This window comes from Triplophysa dalaica, chromosome 9 (assembly GCF_015846415.1).
Source record: "Triplophysa dalaica isolate WHDGS20190420 chromosome 9, ASM1584641v1, whole genome shotgun sequence".
NCBI lineage: Eukaryota > Metazoa > Chordata > Actinopteri > Cypriniformes > Nemacheilidae > Triplophysa > Triplophysa dalaica.
In genome coordinates, this window is record NC_079550.1 from 18,146,604 (window position 1) to 18,160,499 (window position 13,896).

The window sequence follows — 13,896 nt, forward strand, 5'->3', positions numbered from 1 at the left end:
CTACTGAAACAGAATCTGAATTGCAATCTGCTAGATACTGCAAGTATCTGCAAGTGCAACTTTACTTAAGGCACTTTAATGACATTTTATAATCTAAACCTGGGTTTCTATAGGCACTGTCCAGGAGCCTGGACTAGGCAACACTCTTCTGTCTCTTTCTATAAAGCTTATTTTTTTCAATATGTATTAATTTCCAGACAACCTTAAAAGAGTTTTGAAGGAAACAGATGCTGCGTTTAGAATTGTGCAAATACGTAGAAAAAAAATTGAGAAATGTTTTGATTGACAAAACCAACTGCACCAAAAGCTAGTTAGTATAGTCAGTCACACACGCACACGTAACACTCAGACATATGAACTCTGTCATGCTTGTGTGCACGGTTTTCTTTCACAGAAGCACACTTGCTTGAAGAGATGGCCAACGGATGTGCAAATACTTTGTCTTATACATACAGACGTTCAGGGTAAGACACGCTACATGTTTGATATCACACACACACACTCGCACAAAAACAAAGTCTCAAGGTGACTCGAAACAATTATAGGCTGCTAAAAAATGCAAACAATAAAGTAATCCTACTATCCAAAGCATAACACTGAAAATGAAAGGAAATATTAAAGGATTGATAGTGCACTGTTAATGCTACAAAAGCTTTAGTTTTCAGGTTAACAACTAAACCAAACTAAATTGATCTGAAAGAAAAAAACAATACATTAAATACAATCAAATAAGGCACTTTAAAGAATGTAAAAAAGGCTTTAAAGCTTAAAAAAGAATGAAAAGTCTTGCATCATATAAAGCAGTTCACTCCACACTGGAGTCTCACATTCTGTTGTTAACATTTACTATATGGTGATATCACAAAAGGAAAACAGTTTTTCAAAATATTTTTTTTTCTAAGATGTGCATGAAAAGAATGAAACGTCTGTCTTTAACAAGGATGTACACTCAATCCTACAGCTCTTCAGTTTACAGTATAAATGTGTTTTCAATGAGAACATATTGCACTTTAAAATGTGATCTGTCAAGTCACGATGTCACAGGCTGTTGAGCTTATGTCACAAATGATATCGTCCGATTGATCAGGTCAGGAGATTTGAATCGTCTTAATCAGCCAAATAATATAACACCTTGTATATTTTAATGCTGGCATTTGTCTGACCATAAGATCTGTCCGATTTAAAACCAGCAAAAATGAATGACTATCCACCCACAATCACATCATCTTAAGTGACTTACCAATTAAAGGTATTCAGTCTGATTGGTCAGAAGAATTTGAAAGCCCCTACATAAAGGGTGAATCATGATTAGATAAGTCATATAACAGGTGTTGTATAAAATCTGACTGGTCAGGTCATATAATGGGTAATAGCTCTCAAAGCATATAGCAGTTCTGCTTGCATTCGGGCCTCCATGAGAAGCAAATTCACATGAACCTAAAGAATAGAAGAAAATAGGAGAGCGTATTTAATGACTTTTTCAGACCCCTTAGTAAAAAAAGTCAAATAAAATCAGACTAATAACTTTTTACAAAATTAAAACATTACCTTCTCTGAATGTCTGAACTGATGCCAGTAGCTCTCGTACATGCGGCGTGTAGTTCTCTCTGGGTAACATGTTACTGTTTTAATGTAAACCTTCAGACTACTTTCCAACAACTGATTTACTTCACCATAGTCATAATCATCATGCCTGTAGAAACAGTAAGAAAACATGTAATATTCAGCGGTAAGAGGCTGAATTTGGTATTCCAAATGACTTCAGGATGTCAGATCATACTTGAACACTAGGGTGTGCTAGAGTCATTCTACACTATACTTCTCTTCGCCATTTCAAAATGATCATTGGCACAAATAACATCTAATAACCAACTTATCACTTTTCAAATGTTAGTGTGAGCTTTGCGAGTCATGCACATACCTTATACCGTACATACAGTGGACGTAATTGAACAGCGCCCTTCGCAACATGCTGGTGTCCACCCCCTCGTGACTGGCCATGTTGTAATAGGTCAGATCACATGCAGTTCTAAACTTATCGTCCAACAGGTGACCAACATCAGAGTACAACCTGTTCAACAGAGAGAAACCGTGATCCTCCCATGTGTAGTCCTACAGATGAGAGAACAAAGCCCGGAGAATGTCTGTCAATAATTTCTTCTTAACCTGTTCCTAAAAGGGTTGTTAAGGTGGGGGAAGATGATCTTATTGTGTGGTTACTTTTGAGGGAGCGTGAGTGTCAATCTCACCTGTGCTTTAAAAGTGGGTGGGTTGTCTTCTGAACGTCGTGCAAAGTCCTGGTATCCAAACGACGGGTCGGCCACAAACCGAGCCACGGGAGAGGGAGGCACACCCTCTTCGTCGAACCCTGAACATGCATAGAGCTTTTTAGTACATGGATGTGAAAAGCTAAAGATTGCTGGCTACTAAAGTTTAAGCACTAAATAAGTCTAAACTCAATTTAAATGTCATCATTTTTCCCCCAAATGTTGTTCAGATTCATTTGACTTCCCTCTTTCATGTTTACAGAAGAAAAAAGCACATGGGTTTGAAGCACGAGGATAACAGAACATTTTTGGAGAGCTATCCCTTTAATTTCTGTATAAATACAACCAAACGGGAAGTGAAAGAGAAAAATTGGACAAAAATAGAAACAAATAGAGGAAAGAGAAAAAAAACCTGAATAGAAACAGAACAGAATATAACCTAAACAAACTGTCCAAAACTAACTTTGATAGTAAATGTGTCGCGTTTTTTACCTGTAGATACAACCAGAAGACTCTCTTTCTTCTCTTTCTCAAAGCGAGTGAACATCTCCTCTTCTGAAGCGTCATCATCTTCTTTCTCCTCCAGCAATCGCTTCATTCTCTCCATCAGAGCCTCTAGTTCACTCTGGAATACACAACAACAGCACACGTGTCAAAAACAGATGTAACTCACGAAAACACCACATGGAAGCTCGTCTTACCCCAGCGTTACGCTGCGAGTTCCTGTTGGCCTGGTTGCTGTTTGTTAGGTGGCAGGTGCACAAACTGGCCATAGCTGGGGGGCAGAGGTCATCTGAGACTCCGCTGACATCAGTGACCTCAGGGTCAGGGTTGACACCACTACCAAATACAAAACTAGACAAGGCATGAAAGTGAGCCAGCAGGACGAGAGCGTGAACCAGCTCCGCCAAAGACCAGCTGTGTTCTCCTGTCTTCACCAGAGCCTGTGAGAAAAATGCAGAGTGAGAAAATTTGGAATTATGAAATGTTATTTAAAATAAAAAATAAAATATTTCAATATAATATGACATAATATGACTTATTCCATTATACTAAAAATGTAATATATTAAATAATTTGTGAAATAAGATTATATTCTTTCTGTAATTCTATATGGTGCTACATATTAAACATTGTGTAAATACAGGCTGCTTTATGCATCACAGTTATTGAAATACTGCATATAACAATAGTTTGCAATAGCTGCATGATTTTAATACTTCAAATTGGTTTGTATAGTCAAATTTTTAGGTTAACAACTAGTAGCTTTTCCCAAAAACATGTAGGATAGTTATACAATTTTCAGTTTTTAAAGGACCAACGTTGAGAATTTAGCTGATCTAGCGGTGAGGTTGCTCACTCCCACCTCCCTTTCAAAGCACTATGGCAGCTCTCACAGGACAAAGATGTCGTTGTGTTTTCGCTTCTTTGAAGAATGACAATGTATTTACAAAATGTGCTCTGTGCAGTTTATGTAACTTGAACTGATATAACATGACTAGAACTAAACATGACCATAAACAAACTCACCAAACAGGGATACAAAAACAATGATAGACAAGGGACAATAAAACATGGGGGCTATTTATTAACAGACAAGACTAAACAAGACACAGCAGAACAATGAAAAGACACCTGTAAACACCGAGACAATTAGGGCAGCTTACTCAAAAGACTGCAAAGACCATGGACAAAGACTACAACTAAAGCTTCAAAATAGAAGACATGACCCACACGTAACCGTCACATAAGTCCTGAACATGATCCTCTAAATGACGAGCCCCCTGACACAGCCCAAGCAAAAGAAGTGCTAGGTTCATGTTTGGGTCTAGCTTTCTGTAGTTAATGTCCACTGATGCCAAGTTTTAAGAACCCATATGCAGTTTAATAAAATAAATAAAACAAACTAAACAAAACATGATCTGTTATAACATGACTTGACCAAAACATGTCTATAAACAAACTAACCAAACAGGGTAACAAAAACAAAGCTAGACAATGAAACATGACGGCTACTTATACACAGAGAAGACTAAAGACTAAACAAGACACACCTGTGAACATTGAGACGATTAGGGCAAGGATACTCGAAAGACTACAAAGACCATGGATAATAACGACAACTAAAACTTCAAAATAAAAGACATGACACACCCACACATAACCGTGACAATTTGTTTAGGGCTACTCTGTAGAAACAACACGCTGAATTCCATGCTAATTCTAAGATAATAAAAACATATCGCTTCATTACGTAAGGTCTTTATACACCCATTTTCTTCAGTATTGCATTTCAAAAATTAGTGTCTAGGTTTAACGTTCCCTGTGTCCTTGTTTGGAATAGCTTATATCTTGTGTTTAAAGTGCACAATATGCAAATTTACTGTATGTATGGAACACCCTTCCAAAAAAGGGAGTATTATTATTAAGAGCAAAGTATGTATTATACAACTATAAACAACCTCTGTGTTCGTTTACCTGTATATGCTGCTTAGTGATAAGCCAGGGCCTGTGTGCGAGGATTTTGTTGATCTCATTGAGGTTGCGAAGTCGCTGCGGGCAGAACTCTAAACCTCTTAGCCAATCAGAACACACCCCTATCTGCTCGAACTCCTGCATGTGGTGACACACCAGCACCGAACACTGATGACGTGCTGCGGCCTGAAAAAAGTATCAAAGTCTCTCACAAAACTATTCGACTTGAACTAATGTCTCCCTTAAATGTAGTTTGCGACTGGGTTTACCATTATAGCGATGTAATGTCTGTAGTGGAGTGGTAGCGGACCGTCCATCCTGAGGAGGTAATAGTGGCAGCGCAGGAAGGCTTGCAGGTAATGTGGGTGGAGCCCCATCACCTGTGTCAGGTTATCGACACGCCCATTGAACTCTTCATCTAAGTACATCACTGTGGAGTCACTTAGGGGCGTGGCTGCTATGATCTGAAGGTCACAGAGAGTGAGGGTCATTCACTTTTATTGTTTGGAAAGAGAGAGTAGCATAAATATTATTTGGAATTTCTCTTCTTGAAGGAGAAAAGTAATATGGGTTCGGAAAGACATGCAGGTGATGACAAACTTTAACGACAAATGCACAACCGCTTCTCGTGTTCATTTTGACTTTTGTTATGTTTTGATAACCGAATAGATGACATCCAAGTACACAACAATATGAAACTAAATAATATAATGTATAAAAGTACTGCGGCAGCACCATGGCGCATTGATCACATTAAAACACCATGGTACTCTGATAAACCATTATTAAATAAAAGTACATCGTTCAGGGAAATTTGAAGAATATTATTGAAATGTTACCGAGACACAAAAATTGCACTTCTTATTTTTGTCAAACTTCTGTTTTTATTGAGGGGTTTGCAAAGAACGACCAGGCCGCATTTTGGAAAAAGGATCGAATGTCCTTTCTAAACATCAGTGCCAAGAAAGATGTGAACTCTTGGTTGAGGTTCATCTTAATTCAGCAAAGTGAGGTCAGATCCTGTAATTCAATTTGCAATCCAAATACGCTTTCTTAGATCTCCCAGCGCGTTTTACTCAGATACTGCGAAAGCCATCTCCTGAACTGGCTGAACTTAAAACAAATGTGAAATGAACACCAATTAACCCAAGAACCAAATCTGATAGCATCTGAATTGGGTGAACTGGGACTGTGTGAAGATGTGTGAAACAATAGAAAATCTGCATTTAAAAAAGCAATGTGGTAAAGCAAAACAAAAGAATGGTAATGCATTTTTGTTACCTCATTTTCTGGAATAAATGAGCTTGGTCCTGTTGATATATGTCTTGATATCTTCATTCCTTTTTCCTGTTAGATAAACAAGAAGAACATTTAAATAAGAAACAAGCTACTTTTAAGTTAAAACTTTTAATAAGTTTCCACAATTTAATCATACTGTGTGTATTTTAAAGGCACTTTCATTCATTTTAGTGTTGATTTAGTTTCTCCCCACTAGGGTTTATTTTGAATGACCCTCCCAGGCTTTTGTTCCAGCTACAGGGAAAGGTGAGGACTTCCACGAAAGCTGTGTTTGGATTTCTATGTGTGTGTGTGTCTGCTCGATTGGCTTTAACATTGTAAGGGTCACTATAGTTCAGTGGTCTGAGAAGTGGACACACCAGATCTCTTTCCCTGTAATTCTTGCCCTGGCTTGTTGCTTCATTTCTTTTTCCTTCCTTCTCTCGAGCGTCCCGAGATACACCCCTCAGACCCTACCACCACAAATACACATTTGTGGTAAGAAGTGTTTTGCCTCCACTTCGTATGCCGGATAGAGGCTTGTGGTATTTATAAAACACTAAACTACCAAAATAAGGGTCTATTTAAGTCTAAATAAGTTTAAAAAGGTAGCTTTTTTCTATTATGAAATGTAATTTATCATTTAATTGATTCCTAGCCTGAGGTGTTTACCTAAAGACTTGTTGGACTGCACTATTACCCAGTGAAACTTATGAAATGAAAAAAAAGTGAGAGGAAAGATTGTGCAACACCAAGACAAGGAGAGTTTTGTTTTTCATCAACACAGAGAGGAACTTGTTACTTCTGCGGCTTTAGCGAAAAAGTCACAGATCTGACTACAACATAAAGAAATAGACTGCACAAAGAAATGTTAACAGGCAGCAAACAGGAAGGTCAAACAAACAAGTCCTGAAAGAGAGTGTTTTGGTTTGACAAGTTCTTGTGAAACACATTCACAGTGTGAATGTTGGCCCGCAAAACTATATAGAAAGCCAAGCCTTTAATAAAAAAGGACACTTTTTTGAGCCATTATATAATTCAATTTAAACAGACGATTTTTTTTACATTTTGCAATTTGTCTTGTTTTTAGATAGGTTTTGATCTTTTGCTTCATCAAATTTCCCATGAAGGTAATTGTTTTAATAACTATTGGTTGTAAATAACTCACTAATGTGTGCAATTGAAAAACACAACCTTTATTTACAGACTCCATAAAGACTCTATAAAGACTAAGCATTAGACTTAAAGAGCACTAGAGCAGTGTTTAAAATGCCATACCCGCCTGTCGTGATTCTGCCTCATCATGTCATGTCTTTCTTGGTCTTGAGGCAGAATCATAGCAGGATCTCTTGGAGATCTGTGGAGAGAGTTTTGGATCTTTTTGATCGCCAAACGCTCTCTCCAGGTCTCGTCTCTGTTCCCGCCCTTTCGTCTCGTTATTGCTTGTTAATTAGTTAAGTCCCCGTACGTAAAAGTACTTGTTTTGTTTATATTCATGTCTAGTGTTGTTCAGTTTAGTGTTATTTAGTCTACTTCCTGTTCCTTGTATTATTATCTTGAATCCTTATTAATACCCCATCGTGGGTCTTTATTTTGTGTTTTTATAAATCAAAATTGTTTGTTAACCCCTTCATCCCCGCTGCCTGCAATTAGGTTCTTCCCCGTGTACTTCACGACACCCGCCCAACCCTAGTTTACTCTCAAGGTGGATTGTGGGATTCCCAGTTGTCAAACTAATTGAAATCCATTTAGTTTCCTCTGTGTGGTTGAAGTTTGTAACGTCTGTGTGCATTTGCGATGAGGCTGCACTGATTGGCCATCTCGACTGTTTGACACACATGGAAACATTGACACAGCATCATGACCTGCTCCTGGAAAACGCATCACTGCTTCCACCCAATCATAGCACGGCATAATATCAGCACGGATTATGCCTAGGACTGTCATGCTCTGGTACCACGGCAACGATTCTGTTGTCATGACAGCATCATGAGTGTCCATAGACAGAGGTTGAGTCTTCCTCAAACAGCCTGGGACACTGTCCAGACAATATAGACACACGACATCACGCACCAGCACAGGTACTAGAACTTTGTAATGTAAATAAACCCCATAGTCTGGGATTTGAACATTGGGTATTGGACTGACAAACAAGAGGTATTAAAGTTTTAAACTGTTTACATATACAGTATGTTTAAAACTTAATATATTTACATTTATAAATAAAGTGTAGTCTTGATTAAATACAACAACTAATACAGACAAAGAAAATGAGGTGCGAAAAACTGAAAACTTTTAAAAGTTGAGTGGTACTCTTAAAAATGACCACAGCTAGTTATTTTCAGTTATAGTTATAACAAGTGGTAACTATTGGCAGTGAAATATATGATTATTATAGAATGCTATAAAAAATTATATGATAACCATATTAACGTAACTAGATATTTATATTCATTTCTTAGAGGAAAGTGTGAATTTTACATATAAGTTACGCATAAGTCTTCCTAAGTTTCAAAAAGCTTAGGAATGGGAACTGTTGTCTTCAACTCCACCGCTGACGGCCATCAATCAGATGGGAACGAGAAATCATGTTAGCGGAAGAGGTAAAGTTTTATAAATGTTGCGAATAATTGTGGTCCATAAATAACTTAACTATGTGACTGTTAGAAACAAGTTAGCGGCATGATACATGCTAGACACTACTTCCGCATTTGTCCACGCACTGTACGTCAGTGAAGGTGGTAACAAAGGGTAACGCGGATAGGACGCGATTTAAAGGCAACTGTACAGCCCCGTCACTGTTTAGATTCACGATTTTCTCACGATTTACTGGTAGTTGAAACATTAGGATATCGTAAGTACTCAGATGAACAAAATATTTAACACTAGCCTAGCGGTTTTAGGATATTTTACAGCAAGTTGTTACAAACTCCACCTTTAACATGATTACTCACTATCTTTTCAAACGTCATGGAAAATAAAAAAACGTGGCTTTTAAACTGTGAATTCAACTGAAAAATAAATGTAAAGAAATAGCACCGCTGAATTAACCACTATAAAGGAAAGCTGTGCGATGTGGTTTAATACCTGAAGAAAGAGAGAATCCTGGCAAAATGGAATTTAGCATAAAATCATTTATAAAAATTTGTACCAACTTTCGACATTCTGCTTACACTGAATACTTAGTGACTCTGCTTACGATTTTTCCGGAAGCTCTTTCCTGTTAAACCACTGTTAGTTTTAGCAGTCTACTGTGATTTATGTGAATACATCTGAGCTCATGTCCTGCTTAACTTCTTGTATTGTTTATCATTTCAGTTTTCAGCATTATGTAGCATGTGGAGATCACTTCGATTGCGGAAGAGGTCTCTGAATGACGACATTAACTCATAAAAGATTATGCAATGTTGTCGAAATGCAATTTAGCTTAAACAGATGGGTAATGGCACAGTGACATTTGTATCCTTACTCAATAAGTGTTTAGATTATTGTTCAATCTCAAGGTGATTTCAAGCCACAGAATTCTGCCTGAACATTACTACTACAAAACCTGAGACACCGATGCACTCCTGACAGGTAACTATATGGTAATAGTGAAGTGTGCGATTCATTGGTCAATTATGTCACGCCAGCACACACCAGCAGCTGGAGGAACAGGAAGTGTGTTGCCTGCTGAATCAGCAAAACTCTCTGAGGCAGCACAACTATTACGGAGCTTCTGCGTATCTCTCTTGATGCGTGACTGTCAGAAAAAAAACTACCAAAAACAAAAGCACTGAAGCAAGCTTTAGCATTGATCCAGTTCAAATTCCACAGTAGAGTCGTTGTTGGTTTTTCTCTAAAGCATGAATCAGTACACAGAGTTGTGGAGGAAAATAAACAAAGACCAACACAAGAGAAAAGAATCATGAAAATAAAACAAACTAAAACGTTCTTTTGCAGCACCATTTTATGGTTTATTCAGTTCTTGGTTTTCTAAAGAACTACATAATAAAAGTATATTGTGGATCTTTAAGCATTTTCTTAAAGGGACAGTTCACCCAAAAATAAAATTTCTGTACTCATTTGCGTTGTTTCAAGTCTGTATAAACAACATTTTTTTTCTGATGAAAACAGAGGAAGATATTTGGAAGAATGCTTGTAACCAACAGTCTTAGGGCATCTTAGCAGAAAAGTTACAATGGTAGTCAAAAGTGCAGAACTGATCTTCTTTTGTGTTCATCAGAACAAAGAAATGTATACAGCTTTATAACCACTTGAGGGTGAGTAAATGATGTCAGAATTTTCATTATTGGGTGAACTGTTCCTTTAAGGCACCATTTCAGTTCTCCTTTTAAAATATTCTGTAATTCGGCTCTACTTTTTATTCTACGGTCACCTTGCGGAAGGCCTGAGAAAATAAACTGCTTTTGGAAATGATCCCAGCCAGGCTAACCTAATATCTCAGGAGGGGATAGCTGTCACATAAGAGATAACATAACCCAGAGCAACAGGTCATAAAATTACATCAACATAAAAGTTGCCAGAAGCGCCGTTTCCACCAATTCCCCTAACCCTCATATAACAGACTTTTGTCAAAATAAATTTCTATACACCCCACAATGTTTGCTTGTGTGGGCAGGTAGCTCAAGCAAGCGTTAAGACAGCGGTTCTGATAAATGGCAGGTCAAGTTTCTGTATAAAAGTGCAGTCTGACTTACAAGAACTTTGGCAGGGTGTGTGTGAGACACAAAGATGAGCAGAGTAGAAGTAGGTCACATGTGCGCAACATGATTAATGATAGTTAAAAATAACAGCTTGCTGCCAAAGAGAGACAGAGAGATATAGACAGAGCAAGAGATTTAAGAGAATGTCAAATGAGTAGAAAGTGAGAATAATATGCAATAAAATGTGATTTAAGTTATTCAAACCTATTCTGTCAAAGCTTTTATCACTTTGCAACAAATAAAAACTTTACTAACCATGTTTTTGAATAATTGGTTAACATTTCTATTACCATAGTTTTAAATGAGTTATAGCCTAAATGCGCTGACAGTGCAATATTCGTTCACCATTATCACAAAATATTTTAGAAATAAATGCATGCTTTAAAAAAACATTGGCTACTTTAAATGCTATTAAAACAAAGGAAAAACATATTAAATGCAAAATCATAGAAAGAGATTCTACGCTAAGTTACCTTCTCCCTGATCATGTTCCGACAGTGGTTGCAGATATCTGCGGTTCTGTTCATTATGGCGCACTTAAACCCGGCGAAGATGACGAGTCCAGGTGTCAGTGATGGTCTGGTCTAGGCATGTCCACTTCTATCTCCTATCAGAGAAGATAAGCATCTGAAGAAGGACTGGAGTCTATTCAGTGTCCCTCTGTGCCTCCCTATCAAGTGCATAAAGCTTTGCAAGTGTCTCACTTGAGCAGGAACGTGCGTGCGCAACACGCCCCCTCAGCTGGCCTCATTCTTTTCTAGAGATTCGATTCGAGAACGAGCGGTTCTTTTGAACCGATTCGGTGAACCCGAGTCGCCAAGCGTTTGGGAATCAATCGACTGCAGGAAATGAGTTAGTAATATAGTGGCGAAGGGGATATATATCTAAACATGTGATTCGTACCCTACGTTTGAAATAAGAGACAAAGAAAGTTTTAGCGATGAAAGCGTCCGAATGAACCGATTCGCCAAAATGAATCGGACAACTCGCCATTTGAGCCACTCCCCCACCCACTCTCTGTCTCTCTCTCTCTCTCCCTTGTCCAGGCATGTTCTTTTTAAGACTTAAAGGGATTTAATTTTGCATACAGATATTATTGTGTCTTAAATCCGCCCAACACAACAACATGTCAAAAATTCGTAGAAGTCATCATTTAATAAAAAAAATGAAACATAAATATAATAAAACTCTACGAAATCACAATTTGTATGTTACATTTTCTCTAGACAGGTTTTTTTCTTTTTTATGAAAAGCAATTGTTGCTCTTCAACGTGCATGTGCAGTAACTTCTTGGAAAAGAAAACTAATCATGAGGGCGCACGAACAAGTCAAGGCAAACATTGTCCAAAGAGCAAATGAGAAAACAGAGCTCAACAATTAGCTTGAAAACCAGAGCTTTGAATAGATCTGGGAATTGCTGACCGAGCAGAATGACCATCAGACTGTGTGGAAGGTGGCCAGACCCCGCAGGATTTTCACCCATGGGATCGTGTAGACGTCCCATGGGGTACTACTAAAAACATTCCTCTGGTCTCAGACTGATGTCGAAAAGTTCAGTTGAAATGAACGCCGCCCAACATAAACTTGTTCACGCTGTGACACACTGTCGTCGAAGAAGATTGAACAAATATTTCTGAACTTCAAATTTCTGCTTAAGTTCAAGAATTTTCCTTAATGTGAGAAGCACGAGAGATGTATCATGCATAGTCAGCAAATTTCATGGTGATCCTTTAACCTTAAACCCTTAAGCCAGGAAAATTCACATGGATCTTGGTTGAAAAAAAAGTTTTCTTCCCTTTCAGCAGAGTTCAATTTCACCCGGCAACAACGTGATGTCATCATAAGAGTGAAATCAGCCAATGGGAGTGCCGACTGATCAGCCGTGAGGTCACAATGCTGTCTCCTAGCAATGGCATAATGGTTCTGGTGTGAACTTCCTGAGACAATCTTTTATGTAACACACTTAGGAATCATGTCTGTTTATTTTCACACGTTTTACAACCTCAACACAAACACACACTGCTCTGTATGGCTCCTTGACTAATCTCATAGTGTTCTGTTTCCCTTCTGCTTCGATTCACAATTAAAATCGAAGTTGGGTAATCCTGACCCTTTGCTTTGAACAAATGGGACTATTTCATTAAATATTAAACAGTTTGTAATTTCTTGGGCATCTTCTATTACTGTTTTTGTTTTACCTTTAAACGCCAGAAGAATGATAATTTAATTTTTTTTGCAGTTCTTTGAGATCACTACCTATAACGTTGACTCACTTATGATTAATGCAAAATGCCCATATAGTTAAAATTATGCAAAATGATTATATCATTAACATAAAAGATTATAATGACGTATGTTAGTCATTTTTGTAATTATGGTGTCTGTCAAAAATCTAGTCTAGAAACATAAGTCCATACAAGAACTCCATTGCACATGCACATATTGGTATTCTTGATTATTATTGCAAACATGACAATAAAATATTTTTTACTTAATTTCATGTTTATGTGTGTGTGGTGCTTTAAACGGGATATAACCTGAAACAGGGCTGCCACCCATTTCCTTCTATTCTGTGAAGGCCTGTTTAGGAAGCCAACATCGTGTTTGTGTGTTCAAGCAATGCTGAATTACACACACACACAATGATTCTCACTTCCTATTAAATGAATCTTTAAACACAAATTATGAATGTATATGCATGTGAGTGGCACCCTTTCTTTTTTAATATAATCTTATATCTTTTTTCCAGATATAGCCCAGACTCTGTCAGTCCTATCAGATGAAAGATCTGTTATGCCTTCCTATTTTTTTAGATCATGAGATGGTGAGAGAGCCTGTCGAACCAGGATTTCAACTCATGCATGCAAAACAATGTACCTAAAGATAGTTTGATTGAATCTGTTAAATGCTAAATTTCATCAAATTAACCCTCCAATCAAAATTAACACCTTCATTTTCTCCTATTCTTTTTGTGAACAAAAGCACCTATTAAGTAGTCCTTTTGTTTTGTTTGATGAATCACACTTTGGGTCTCACTGAGCATGTTCTGTTTGAGTGTTAGTTCAAAATTAGCACAACATTAGAAGTGTGTATTCACTAAATTTACGCTGTTCTTTGTCGCTAATTGTGACACAAAAAGGTAACTTGTTGTTTTAACAAAGAAACACCAT

General features: G+C 37.6%; 1 protein-coding gene across 1 annotated transcript; it reads right to left on the reverse strand.

Annotated features, from left to right (window-relative positions):
- Positions 1–110: 110 nt before the first annotated feature.
- On the reverse strand, positions 111–11,429 carry sesn3 (sestrin 3). Its single transcript, XM_056757548.1, has 10 exons — positions 11,200–11,429; positions 6,024–6,089; positions 5,012–5,206; positions 4,746–4,928; positions 2,969–3,211; positions 2,760–2,892; positions 2,250–2,368; positions 1,922–2,112; positions 1,549–1,693; positions 111–1,437 (listed from the first exon to the last, which is right to left on the reverse strand). Exons 1-10 carry the CDS (start codon positions 11,251–11,253, stop codon positions 1,351–1,353), a joined length of 1,416 nt encoding a protein of 471 aa, XP_056613526.1. The 5' UTR covers positions 11,254–11,429; the 3' UTR covers positions 111–1,350.
- Between the last annotated feature and the right edge of the window lie 2,467 nt (positions 11,430–13,896).